At 40.9% G+C, this 14,607-nt stretch overlaps 1 protein-coding gene across 1 annotated transcript in view; it reads left to right on the top strand.

Annotated features, from left to right (window-relative positions):
* Window positions 1–1,401: 1,401 nt before the first annotated feature.
* FSHR (follicle stimulating hormone receptor) overlaps window positions 1,402–14,607 on the top strand; it is a gene marked incomplete at both ends in the record, with an annotated part of 158,707 nt that continues 145,501 nt past the window's right edge. Inside the window, one exon of the mRNA XM_080814021.1 lies at window positions 1,402–1,553. Coding sequence (XP_080670147.1) covers window positions 1,402–1,553 — 152 coding nt within the window. The remainder of the gene's footprint in view (window positions 1,554–14,607) is intronic.

The following is a 14,607-nucleotide window of genomic DNA, read 5'->3' as shown; positions in this document are numbered from 1 at the left end:
AGAGTGAACTAAAGCATTAGTTGACTGATTACATTAAATCCCGAGCACATCTGAAAGACTATTATTCTGTAGACCGACTGTTGAGTGAAATAATTTAACTATTCACCTTAGCCAAAATTGGAACCATAGAGCGTCCATATAAATACTGCCCTGATCTTCTAATACTGGAATTAGAATGAATCAGTTGCTCCCCAAGGAAGGTAGGGAATAGTTTCATCCTAAAAGTAGCGTGCTTCTGTTGCCCCCTTAAAGATAATTTAATCCTTTCACTGTAAGTCTTTACTCCTTGGTGAGGTAGCGGGAAGGAGGAGATGGAAAAATATATATGTTTAGTATTTCCACCTAACTCAATTTTATGAAACTGATTACTTAAAGATAGTGCTGAAACTAGTTTTAGCAAGTAATAAATTGTAGGTAGTATCTTAGAAAATATTCTGCCTTTTAACCTTTATAGATTCTAGAGTTGGAAGTAGAAGGCCACTTTCCGGAAAGTGTTACCAAATGTTGCCAGATCCCGTACCATCAAGAAGATTGCGAATGCCAGTCAAAATGCCAGTACTGTCACCTAGAGGGGCCATTTAAAATTAACTTAAATAAGAATTTAAAGAATTTCTTTAATTTAAAGATTAAAGAAATTCATTCATGCCAATGTGCCAAAGGCAAGGGCAATCTTCTGAGCCTGAACATGAGAGAAGCCAGAAGGATCCACAACGGAGGGTGGAGTGTCCGCTAAATGCACAGTGAAAATACCGCCCGTTCCTCAAATCACTCAGATAAGTCCATTATCTCTTTGGACACCCTCTCAGAGGTGCCCTCTCCCTGGGATATCTGCCAGCACTCACTAGCCTACCCCTTCTAAGCAACACCATTTTTGGTTATTAATTACAGCAAGAAAGAGGAATCATGACTACTATCCAGAAGTTACGGTTTTATACCAGGTGGCCCAGAGGAAGACGTTGACGCCAAGACTGGAGATGAGTCTCTGCCCCTCACTGAGTGACACTCTTACTGATGTTTCACATCGTAGGTCATGTCTTTTTTCGAGAAAGTCAATCATATCACTTTCTTGAAGAAAGACTAGTGACCAGCAGGGACACTTCTACAGTATAATTAAGGTAAACTATTCCAGGTTCTATTTCCTCTCTCCCTCGGGTCAGCGTACAAGAAATCCAACAGAGAAGGAGAAGGGAGTAGCTTATCTTGCCCCAGAAATCATTACTGACACGCAGGAATTTGCTCTTTGTCTGGAAATGACCGGGGGAAAAAAAAAAAAAAAATCCCTGGTGGGTCACATGACCCTGGCAGATCTCTTCTCATAAGGGCGCTGTGTGAAGCTTCTGAAATCTGTGGAGATTTTTCTCTGCAGATGCAGGAAGAAAGCAGGTGGATGGATGAATAAGTATGGCCTTGCTCCTGGTCGCCGTGCTGGCATTCCTGAGCTTAAGTTCAGGATGTCATCATCAGATCTGTCACTGCTCTCACAGGGTCTTCCTCTGCCAAGAGAGCAAGGTGACAGAGATCCCCTCCGACCTCCCCAGGAATGCCGTTGAACTGTGAGTATCCGAGGCAGCGGGAACGACGGTGGGGCTGGCATCTGTGTGTTGTATGCGATTACTATTTTCACATTAGGCTGATAACTGTTGGGCTGAATTATTTCTGCCCTGACCAAGGGCTTGAGTAAAACAGACTCCCCCAGCCTAACACCCCTGCTTGCAGCTCTCCCAGGATCTTAGAAAGATTTTGTCTCAGCAGCTGCCAGGAAAGAGCAGTGTGGAAAACTCAATCCAAAGGCAAAAAGAAGATATTTGAGTCTTTTCCACACATTTGCTCTTGGGTTCCAAACTGTCTTTGGTAGAACTGGAAAAGTAAAACTAATAAAACCTAGAAACTTTGAAGACCTAGAATTAGAGGCAGAAAGACAGTCATGATTTAAGTGGCATATACAACGTGTCTCCTAAAGACACTGAATTTCAAGAAGGCATGAGTCACTGTCGCTTTGGAGACTCCAGCAGATAACTCCTGAACTGAGTTTCTGCTTCCCGGGCAAACAGAGTTGGAGGAGAGGGGAAGGGATGTGAAGAAAGGGAAAGAGAAAAGGAGGGGGGGGGTGGTGAGCAGGAAAAAATATTGCATCATCTTTCATACAGCTGGGAAAATGTGATTCATAACTTTAGAATGTCACTGAACTATTTTAATAGGAAGTCCATAGATTCTGAGAGTAGGACAAGATTCTTAGACATCATTTCACTCTATCTCTTCATTTTACAAATGAGGATTCTGGGGTCCAGAGAGTCAAGAGGTTTGTCCAATCTCTTACAATGAGTCAAGGCAAGCCAAAATGAGAAATCAGGCCTTTTGACTCATAGTCTACTGTTCTTTCCCCCAAAGCCTATTCTGACTGTCCAATTTCTACTTTCCCAGAGTACTAGTAGGTTGTTAGGCTCAGAAGTTGTAGATAAACTCAGTCCAAGGTTTTTAAAGAGAAGCCACTATTCTGGAAGCCTGTTTTACTCTTGGTCCCATAAAGCTACAGATGACTCTTATTTGACTGCAAAGTATAGTCATCTATTCAGTTCATGATTACCAGCACTACACTCAAACATGGTGGTGCCTTTCAGGTTGTCACTCAGGGACAAACGGTCACACACTTGGTTAGTTATACTCGCTACTGTTTCCCTGGTCATCTCAAGTCCTCAGTTCCTACGCAGAGGCTGCTGCAGGGGCAGAGAAAATAACTAGTTAGCTCTGTGTTTTGGCTATACTGCTTCCAATGAGACAAATATTCCTGATTATGGGGAGGAATGTGCCTATGCAAAATTTGGTTTATTGGGTCATTACAAACACAGGAGGTCAACACACTTGAGCTCCTTTAAGAAGTCACTTGCTCCTAACCAACTTTGAGTAATTGTTTAACCCTTTCTGAACCTCAAGTTCCTCACTTCTAAATGGTTTTAACACAAGCAGTTTGGTTGGATCATTGCTAATACTAGAAGATATAGCTCCCTCACAAACATACCCATTTCTACCTCTCTACTTCTTCCAATGTTTCTAGATGAGCCAAGCAGTGCCAACCAACTGCTACAGCAGACGATCCCTAGCAAGGTTTAATTTTAGGGTGATACTCATGCATCCCAAACTCCCTTCTGCACTAGACCATCTACTTTCTGACATCTCTTTATCAGAAGAGAGATTTTTTTCATTCTGCATAGAAAAAATGAAGAACGAAAGAAAAGAAGGGAGGAAAGAAAAGAAGAAAATCCATTCCCAAACTCCAAACCTCAGGGAGTATGTGCATATAGTATGGGAGGAGCAGGAATATGGTTTTTGGAAAGTAATTCATACTACGATGTAAATGACTAAAATACGTCTCTGCCCAAGAGCACTATGCAACTGAGAAAGAGATTGTAGGAGAGCGTGTGTTTATCACTCTTGATAAATGCTAGCTCTGGGTGAACCCCTCCCTTCGGTGTATATACTAGGGGACAAAGTTGCATAAAACTAAGGAAGGGAAGAAAGTATTTGCCTGTTATTGGCAGATAACCAACCAAGATAAATGTTGCTTTAGTCGTTAGGTGTAGAAAAATTATTTGAGGATATTTTTGAGGTTAGTGTGTTCATCACTGTAGAGCAGATAAAATGCCAAGTGAACTAGAACTCAGATGTTGAGTTAGAATGCAAGAACAATAATTTTTAGTTTTGTTTTTAAAAGGATTGGGTGGGGCTTATTTGAAACACCGGCAGAGGAAAGATGAAATGGCTTGTTCAGCTACTATTTCTAATTCACCTTGTAGTCTTCTGCATTTGGGTGTTGACTTTAATGATGATCACACCAGGCAGAGGTGGATGGGATAGCTGGGCTTCAATGAGTGCAACAGCTTAATCCATCACCAAATCACAGCTTCATAGTCAGATTCACCCAGGGGAAAGCAATTGCTACCTCTTACCATGTACAATTTATCCCATCATTCCATCTACCTTGCAGCACTTTCATTTTATATATATGCCAGCTATCATGAGAGGTTCCTAATTCCCAACCATCTGCCCATGTTAATATTAACAGCAAAGCAAGAGGAAAGCACCACCAACAGGCAGGTGCATTCCATTTACGGAAGGGCCTGTACCATTTGCCTGAAGCTCTACACAAAATACTTTATTAAAAGTTCACAACAGAACTGCAAGTTTGGTATTATTGCTCCATTTTTCACATGAGACAAACCAAAGAGCCCAGAAGTTCAATAACTCGGATGCTGTCAGCCCTGTGGCTCCTGGACGGCAGAGCTGGAATCCAAACTTGAGCCTGTGTTCCTCTGTCTTCTCTGTGCTGTGTATAATGAAAGCCTCGGACTCCTTTCATTTGTTCCTCTTCAAACAAACAAAGATGTCCCTTAGAATTTGCCCAGAGGTCAGTAGTTTTTCGCTTAAGACCCAGTAATAAATACTTTGGGCTTTATGGACCATAAGTCTCTGCTGTGACTACTCAACTGTCACAGTTGTAGGAAAGGTGCCAAGGACAAAGTGCAACAAGCATGGCTGTTTTCCAGCAAAACCCTATTTTTGCCACTGAAATTTGAATTTTGTATCATGGTCGCATGTCCCAAAATATTCTTCTTTTGATTTTTTTTTTTCATCGTGTAAAAGGTAAGAAATAGTCTCAGCTCATGAGCCACAGAAAAACAGAGGGCACACTTTGACCCACAGGTTATCAATTACCCACTTCTGATTTAGATGGTAGCTAAAAGTGGCTAAGTCTTACTGGCTTAAGTGGGGTTGAGACAGCCTGAAACAACACGGCACCATGGAGAAAGTACTGAACTAGGTGAGCTAGGGCAGGAATGGAGGGACTTGCAAGGCAATGTTCACAGGGGGGCTTCTTACTGTTTTTGACAAGTCAGAGATAGTATAGAATAGTCTTTAGAATCCAAGAGACTGAAGTTTGAACCCAGGCTATGACACTCTTCTTTACTCTACCACATAGTCTCATGGATGTGTAATGGAAACTGTAATGTGAGCCTTTCTCAAAGAGTTGCTGTGAGGACTATATGGGACAATGGATATTTAACACCTAGGGCAATGCCTTTCAGGTACTGGTGGTGGTGGTCGTCCTTGCTGTAGTCATCTGTTGAACACTAGGAAAAACAAACAAATGCCAGAGGGCATTCATGATGACCAAATGAATCAATAGGTATGAGAATGTTTTCAACAACTGATACAGAGATCTTTGTAACTCTGAGACAGTTTATAATCTCTTACTTACTTAAGAATGATCTCCTCCTTCCCCCAGTGGCTGGAGCACTTACTCTCTAAGCACTTATTTTCTGAGTAAGAAAATGTGTTCTTTTAGGCTTTCAATATTTGCCAAGAACTCAGGGAAGTTTCATTCTGACCACAGTCAAAGGAATTTTGATTTCTGACTTACCCTAGAAACTCAGTTTCAACTGGAGGCAGTCAGTCAACCTAGAAAGGACACTTCAATCTTGCTTTTTTCTTCCTGGAGTTAACAATTTCTAGGGAGAATGTGAGCACCCATTCAAAATCTGAAATTTTAGCTCTAAGTGACAGCATAGGTACAGCCATCTTTTTCTTCAGCAGGGTCAGACGACCTCATTACTAAGAGGAGAAAAGGGTCCACTGGAGGTCCCTGCTGACTCAGGGAGATAGGTGTTGAGATTTTATTATAGGCTGCCTGTGTTGATCCCTCTTTTCCTATCAAGTTCTTGTATCTCATTGTAATCTCAAATGACCCGCCTTTACTTTTAATTATCTAATTATAGTTTTTTGTTTTAATTTCTCCCTTTGCCTTTTATTTCTTGTTTTGCTGCTTTGGTTTAGATCACTCGCCTTATTCCAGAATCACAGATTACTGTTTAGCTAGGAGCTACTTTTGTCTTTCCTTAGTTCTGAGGGATGTATCAGCACTGTGTGCCAAAAGGAAGACTTTTACTGTGCCAGTAAAGTTCTGTGATCTTCAAAAGGGAAATGGAGCTTTAGATGTGTGCAAACAAGTTTAATTGTGCATTTTTTCCCCTCTGAAAACATATTCTGAGATTAATATTCTGCAGAACACACTCCAAGAAAGGCTACTCCAAAGGCTGGTCTATCCAACCCCAGCCACCAGAATGAATCCCTTGTCAAGTCTGGAGCTACAGCCTGGACCTCCGAACTCCCAGCTCAGTGTTCAGTATCAGCTGGAGGCAAATCTTTGGCTGGGGTTTCAGGGCTTTGTGTCTGAGAAGCAGCTATTTAAGAATGTAGTGTATTCTCATAAAGAAGATGGTTGTGAGGACTATAGCCATGTGGAAACTAGGTTTACTTAGACTGAGGTGAAGAAAGGAAAAAGAAAACAATGGATTATAAGACGAGTAAAAACCACTCCTGACCTCTGGATTTGCTGGGTATCAATGGCTCACTTTCTTGATTGCCCATAACCAATCAGTTTTATAAACTCCCTTCCTATTGCTACTACCAATAATTCTTTTTTTTTTTTAAGATTTATTTTATTTATCTGAGGACAAGAGAGTGTGCACATGCAAGTGGAGGAAGGAACAGAGGGAGAGGGAGGGAGAGACTCTCAAGCAGACTCCCCGCTGAGTGTGGGGCCCAACAGGGAGTCTGATCTTACAACAAGATCATGACCTGAACAGAAACCAAGAGTCAGAAGCTCAAATGACTGAGCCACCAAGGGCCCCCATTAGTAATTCTTTATTGCCAACATCTGTTTGGGCCCTGAACATCTAAAGCCAGGATTGTATAATTATGTCCTACTTTAGCTCCCTTCAGTCAATTGTTCTCTTCTCTAAACCAGCCTGCACACTGTCATTGAATTTTTCTCCCTAAAATACAATTGCCACCAAGTTACGATTCCCCCATTCAAACTCACTCAGTGGCTCATTTTTCTGACTGCTTCTCACTCCACTCCAACAGGAGCCATCTACTCTGTAAGACTGATGAAGACTCACTCTTAAGCTCAGTTTGTGCATATCTGCCTCCCTGTGTCTTCATGTTACGCCTCCTGTTTATACTATCCTCAGTTTCTTCTTTCTTGCCTCTTAAAATCCAACCTACTTATGATCACCTTACTCAAAGGTTGCCTCCTTGATGAAGTCTTCCCTGACCACTTCATCTTTATTTAATCCAAATGCTAGTACAATTCATTTCGCACTTCATCTTACTTTGTCCTTATTTTTTCATGTGTGTCCTATTTCCTCCACTGTAGTGAAAATTTCTTTTGTATTCTTTATTGTACGATGTATGTTCTGGGCCCTCAATTACATGTAGAACAAATGACACAATAAATCAGGGGGAATTACATCTGTTTATTTGCTCCGTTCCTCAGTACTAAGGAAAAGATTCTTATAAAAGATGATTATTGCTCTCCCTGTGGTGAGGTACTATAGGATTTGATAGCTTTCTTATTTTCCTTGCCTTTTTTATGTGCTTGTTTTAGGAAAATGCCTGTATGTCATTCTAGAATCAATTAATTTATTCAGAAAGACACAAAGATCAGGAACAAAGTCTAAGTTAAAAAGTTGAACATTCTGTATTCTAAGCACGTCACTCAATTCTCCTGACATAAGTAATAATACTTGCTTCTCTATACCTAACAAGAATATTGAAAAGATAAATGACATTGCCTAAACAAAATCACTTTAAGCCAGGCAGAAATGTTCAAAGAAATATAATTTTTGCCAATTAAGGTCAGATTCCAGACCCTGAATGTGAGGTTTCCTGTGTTCTCCAGATGTGCTTTGATTACTGTAGTTCTATCTGGATATCAAAACCAAACACCCCCATTGTGAAGATTACCCCCGGTGCCCATATCCCGAGACTCCTACTGTCTTGTTTAGATATTTCTTTGAAGGAAAAAAAACAGCACAGTTTTTATGTTAATGCATACATAATCCTTTCTCTCAAAACAAAATCTTGCACCTACTTTAGTGAGAAAGGGTATATGTATGTCCAACATTTGGAATTTAATTGGGCTGGGGGCAGGGGACGTTTATATTCCCCGTGGAGGAATCAGGAAAATGACCAAAGGGGTAGCTATATAATGCAGCACCTTGAAAGGGGAAAAGTAGAAATTATATTGCAGGGAAAGAATCCTTTAAAATACAAGATGAACTCTACCCTGAGAATTGGCTGAGAGCTATAATTTACAGAGTCATTATCAGCAATTGAAGAGTAGGGGCTTGAGACAGCAAAATTCCGCTAGCTTGGTGATGATAAAATCCTTTGTTTACCCTAAAGGTGAGAGTTGTCCTTCCTCACCCAAGTCCTCTACCAAAGAAGCCTAGGCTTCAGAAGCAAGATATGCTGGCAGTGAATGGGAAATTCATTTAACTTTTGATTATCCTTCCCCAAAGCCACTAATTGGGTTATCTAGTCACTGTGGTTGACTGGACTATACTTTTAAGCTGTTAGATTTAGACTCTCCAATTTAGCTTTATTTAGACTTGACTCTAGCTTATATATCCCACAAGGTCAGCTAGGAAAGAGAGTAATTATTTTTAATTGCTTAGGATCTGATTATAATGAGATCTGGATATTTGTTAATAATCTGACCTCCCCCTGAAATATCTCAGAGCATGTTTTGTGTGTTCGACCTGAACATGCCATTACCTTGTTCTTTCATACGGAATAGGCCAACTGATCTGAAAAACTTTAAGGGATGTGCAAAAAAAAAAAAAAGGAATAAAGTAACCAAACCCTTGCCATAGCCTTGAACTCAGTGATATTTTTAGTCTTAGAAGTAGCTTGAACCTACACTTTCATCCCTTCTCCCAGACCCTTTCAGCAAGAGCTAACACTGAGTCATCACAGAATGCTATGTCAGAAATAGTGGAAAATAAACAGTATTAGACAATGTTGGTATCCCACTAATGCAAAAGTTGATGAATACCTCTAAAATATAGGAATATATACATTTAAGTGATATTTAAGCTACATTTAAGTGACAGAGAGATTAATAGAGGGAATCAGAAAGAAAATTTGTCAGTACATTGGTGGAAACTTAAAGTAATGCCAAAATTTCACTCAATTCTAAAGTGCTTCGATGTGACAAACATCTTCAGGCACCAAACCTCCCAAAGCCAATAAGCTTTTTCTAGTATATGCCTGAGTCTAGCAGGCATATACTCCTCAATCCTGTGATTTCAGTTGGGGGATTTAGGGGGGTGGGAGTTGAGCAGGGTTCCTTTAGGCTCAGTAGACAGTTTTGTTTTGAGATCCAACACGGGAAACCTCATATAGATACTCCTCTCTCTCGTTATTTTCAATTTGGCAAGGGGTTTTAAACAAAGATTTGTGGGAGATCCCATCTCCAGCAATGACTGGAACTCTGTAAATGAGGGCTGACTGGAGGTCACTGAACATTTCATCCACGGTCCTCCCAGAATAAGAAGGGTATGAAAAAGAGAGGCCTCTCATGAGGAAAAGCCACAGCCTAGAGCGCTAGATTCTTCAGGAGTGACCCCAGTTTAAAATATTCTGTCCCTTCTGATAAAGTCTACTAAATTTTGGTTCAGATGATGGATCACATCCCTGGAAGACAGGCTTGCCTCTACTCATGTGTTCCTTACCATCTCACAATAACAGCTTCTGAACTGGTTTCTGTGCCTTCCACCAGCTGCCCTCCAGCTTCTTGCTCTGAGCTCTTGCTCTCATTTAATTCCCCTGTGGGCTCCAATACACAGAGTTAGGATAAAAGTCCCAAGTCCTACATTGGACAGTAAGGTCTTCCATACTTTGGCCTCAGATTAGCTCTCCTGTCCTCACTCTCATCTTTCATCCCCTTAAATCTTGGCTTCATGCACTACTTTCTTTTCCCAGATAGATCTTCTATTCTCCAACCTCAAGTATGTTACTTCAGTATTATTCAGTTTTTGAGACCAAAGTAAAGTTGCTCATTTTTTCATTAAGCTTTCCTTCAATGGCAAATATTTGATTATATTTGTACAAGGCACTGTACTAGGCTGTCAGGGAAAAAAGGGATCAACAGGAGAGGCATGCGGCATGCTGCCTGTTCTCATGGAGTTGTTTTAAGAGAAGAACATCCAAGAAATAAAAACAATAGTTTTTCCTCACTTTTACTCACAAAAATGAAAATCCCTGCTGAGAACCCAGAGTAGTCATTGTCAAACTTGATCATTTCACAACTAACTGCAAGTTGCAATCGGAAATCATAGATTGTGTGAACTGGAAGGAATAGATGCCTAGTAAAAGCCAATAAGAAGATGCTTGTGTGCTTCGTACCAGAGGCAAGTGAGTGAGAAGCAGGGCGTCTGTCTGTGCCATCTAGATTGACTCTTCTGACCACCAAGGGTTGGTTTCAGGAGTCAGGCAGGGCCTCTTCCACAACAGTCTCATCCTTAAAAGGTCAGAAAATCCTTGCTTTATTTTTCAAGGACAAAATGGACCTCAAATAAAAGAGAATCACAAACGAACACCAGCAAATTTATGGTAAGATTTAGCAGACTGATGTTCAGATATTTAAGTGTGACTAGAAGTTTTCAAGTTGTGCAAATACAAGAGACCGGGTCCTTTGAATTGAGATAAAAAAGAATAATACAGAAGGTGGAAAACAGCACCAAAAGGGAAAACTTAGTCTGCACTGTTGTCTTTGCCAACTTTATAATTTTCCCCGACGCGGCTGTGTTCATGAATACTATTATGTGGTTACCAGGAGAGAGGAGGTTAAAAGACTACATCAATCAACAGACCGTGTATGCCAGCTTTTCCCCAAAGAAGCTGAGTGTCGTCTCTGAAATCCAGTAATCATGTAGACTTAGTCTCAACAAAGCCCAGATGTCTCTTCTGAAAATGACACAACTTAAAAATTTCTACTTTGGCAAAGGGGAACGCTAAGAAGGAATTTTTCAGTGCTCCCGAACTTGTAAGCAATTTTCTTTTGTGTAAATTTCAAACTGTTTTGCATGTCTATGTTAGCTTTAGAATTGAAAAACAAATTGAATGAAAAAGAAGGATCACACCAACATCAGGTAACACCTGAGCAAGTATCAAGAGTCAGTCCAAAACCTTGCCACCGCCATACACCCACAAAGGCTAATCTCTCTTCAAGGCAGGAACAAAAGAAACCTTCATTTAATTGGTGTTTGTTTTGTGAGCAAGCTGTGTAGAATTTCTGTAAGTAAATATATTGGGGGTGGGGGAGAGACTGGGAAAACGCAACAAGAAACACCCTTTTAATTTAGGAAACAAACTGAGAAGGCAATGAAAGCAAATATGACAATATGGTGAAGAGCAAAGAGGTCAGCTGAAATTCTACATATAGTAGCAAAACTGCTTATCAGGACCCTGATTGTGAAAATCTGTTGAGCTCCTTCAGCAAGAACATACAGTCTTGGAATGGCATCTCATTCCTCCAAACAAATACTAGAGACAAGAGAAAGAAGAACAAACAGTTATGATAGGCAGATAAGAAAACTACAAAATAGCTCCGGAGAAAATTACAAAGTAGCTCTGGAAGCAGAGCTCTTGGGTGAGATTGGGTGGGGGGTGGGGGGGTGGGGAGCAAAACAGCAAAGGAAGCAGGAAGGAACAAAGGAACAACGGAAGGAAGGAGGGAGCGTAGGAAGGTGGGAGGGTAGAAGGGAGAGAGGGATGAAGGGAGGGAGGAAGGAAGAAAGGGAAAGAAACAAGCAAATGGCTGGGCTATTAAGTTGGGAAATTGCTGAGTCCGCATGTAAATCTTGCCTCTTGGGTTGGTCAGATTCCCTGGGTAAGATTTTCCCAAGCTTCTACCCAAAGGGTGAAGCCCTATGCCAGCATTCTGGTAGCTGAGGAAAAGGACTAGGGCCTCAGCCGTCATCAGTATTATCTGGTGTCCTCCAGTCCAGAAACTTATCTGTCCTACTCTCTTTAAAGTATAGCCCTTTGCTGTTTTGCTCAGGTGGAAAGCAGCACTTGCCTGACTGCTGCCAGTGGGAAGCATGGCTGCCTCTTCATCCCTCTACCCGTCCTCTCTATTTTAGCCACCTGACCCTGTTTTCTCCCCACTCCCACTTCCAGGGACCCTAATGCCTCCAATTCCTGAGTGTTTTAGGGACGTGCAGGGTGAATCACATCTGTTTAGGATTCCATTTTCTAGAGTCTGCCAAGTCAGTACTTCTCAAACTTTAATGTGTAAGCAAATCAGAAGGATGTATTGGGAAAATTCAGATCCTGGTTCAGTAAGACTGAGGTGGGTCCTGAAGGTCTACATTTCTTACCAGCTCCCAGGAGGCTTTGCGGCTTTATAAAAAGCCTTTTTAAAAAATGGCTATCTTCTCAGTGGGATTTCAAGAGGAAACAGATAGTTATTTAGTTATTTGTTTACTACGTCATCTCTTCTCAGGCATCTCCACTCATTATTCAACCCACTGAATCTGGTTCTCTTCCCATAGGAACCACTGAAAATTTCCTTGTCATAGGTACCAGTAAACTTCTTTTTATTTTCTGTATGTTTTATACTGTGGTTATATCTTTTTTCAAATAAAAAATAAATATTTGAGTATAAGAGGAATGTCATGCAATTCAGGTGCCAGAAGTAATCAATGGTCACTCCCCTAGCCACATGTCACATGCCTCTCAGGAACACTCCACACAAGTGAGCATCCTCTTGCTTGAAACAGTTTTCTCTTTGAACTTCCAGCTTCTGTGACACCATACTAGCCTCCTCCTACATCTCATGCCAGATCTGGATCAGTGCTGAGTTCTTCACTGCTACCCCGTCTTTCAATGTTGAAGTTCCCCAGACCTCATCTAGACACTCTTCTCTCGTTCACCTGTACTCTCTGCAGGGATATATCATCCAGTCCATGGTTTTAAATATCACCTCACCTACAATCAAAAAAAAAATATATATATATACACACACACACACACACACACACACACACACACACGTGTGTGTGTGTGTGTGTGTGTGTATCTATCTATCTATCTTTCTATCTATCTATATATATATGCTGTCCCTGACCTCTTCATCAACCAGCTGAAACTTTGACATCTCCACTTGGATCTCTTACTAGCATTTCAAAACCAAACAAGTAGAAAATAGTACAATTAATCACCCTCCCCTAAACTGCTCAGAATCTCCTCTGGCAAGCTTCATCATCTACAGAAATGCACTTATCACCAAGCCCCCCACACACCCAAATCCAGTCTGACAGCAAGTGCTGGAGATCTGACCCCTAAAATACAGCACAAATGTCTCTACTTCTGATCTTCCCTACTACCACTCTAGCTCAAACCATCATTGTCTCTTGCCTGAACTATTAGAATAGTCTCAACCTCTTCTTTCTCCTGGTTCCCCTTAAGCTACAATCCAGCCTCACACAGCAGCTAGATAAAGTTTTAAAGAGTATGACATACAATTACTTGGAATGGCACTTGGAATAAAATTTATTCAGCCTGTGTTTCATGTTATCTCCCATGGCAGGCACTGTTCTAGGTGTGAGAGATCCAATATTGAGTAAAACAAACAAAATCCCTTCTTTGTTGGAACTTCTGTGCTTTGCCATGGCTACAAGACACTCCATGATCTGACCTCTACCTGTCTTTCCACAGGCATAGTGCACATCATGTACCACTTGCCTATCTTCACTAATCTTAACCACCCTGGGCCCCTTTCTACTCTTCCAATACACCAAGCTCCTTCCCACCTGAAGTTTTGTTGGTGTGGTTTTTTTTTTTTTCATTTGCATTTCATTGTCTATAATGTCTTTTTTTCCCATTATTGACCTTCATCTTTCCAGCATCTTCCAAAATGCTACCTCCTTAGAGAGGCCTTTCTTGACCACTCTGCTAATAGTAGCAATCCTCTAGCATTGTACCTTTTTCTTTCATAAGGTTACTACAGTTTGAGAGTTTTTACTTAGCTATTTATTTTCACCTACTAGAAAGCAGAAGAAAAGTTTCATGATGGCAAGGATTCCAGCATGTAGAATATTCCTGGTACAGAGTAGATGCTCAATACATGCATGAATGAATCAGGGTAGCTGGGTGGTGCAGTCGGTTAAGTGACTGACTCTTGATTTTGGCTCAGGTCAGGATCTCAAGGTCCTGGCATTGAGCCCCATGTCTGGCTCCATGCTCAGGAGGGAGTCTGCTTGAGATTCTCTCTCTCCCTCTCCCTCTGTCTCCACCCCTCCCTGCTCAAGCTTGTGCTCTCTCTCTCTAAAATAAATAACCCCCCCCCCAAATAATACATACATGGAGGAAAAAATGACAGTCCCTTCAAGCAAGTACAAACTAGAAGGAAATACCAAATTTAACAAACATCTAGGAAGTCCTACTATATCACCACACTGTTTATTTCTCCTAATATCTCACCTAACAGTCTTGTACTATAGCTATCACTGTTCCCATTTTGGAAATAAAGAAAATGTAATTGAAAAACTAACCCAAAGTTATTTAGCCCCTCAGTGTCAGAAATGAAATTAATATTCCTAATAAACCTAATTTAAAGATGCCCAGTCTTTGTACTAACCATGAAAAAGACAAAGAGGACCCCCTGTGCTCTGAACTTCTAAAGCAAAACAATCTAAACACTTCATCTACATGTAAATATGCACAATTCTGGAGTTATCCATCATGTAAAACTTACATATT

This window comes from Martes martes (assembly GCF_963455335.1).
Source record: "Martes martes genome assembly, chromosome: 9".
Taxonomy (NCBI): domain Eukaryota; kingdom Metazoa; phylum Chordata; class Mammalia; order Carnivora; family Mustelidae; genus Martes; species Martes martes.
Note: the sequence above shows the minus strand (reverse complement) of the source record. Positions and strands in the feature narration are given on the sequence as shown.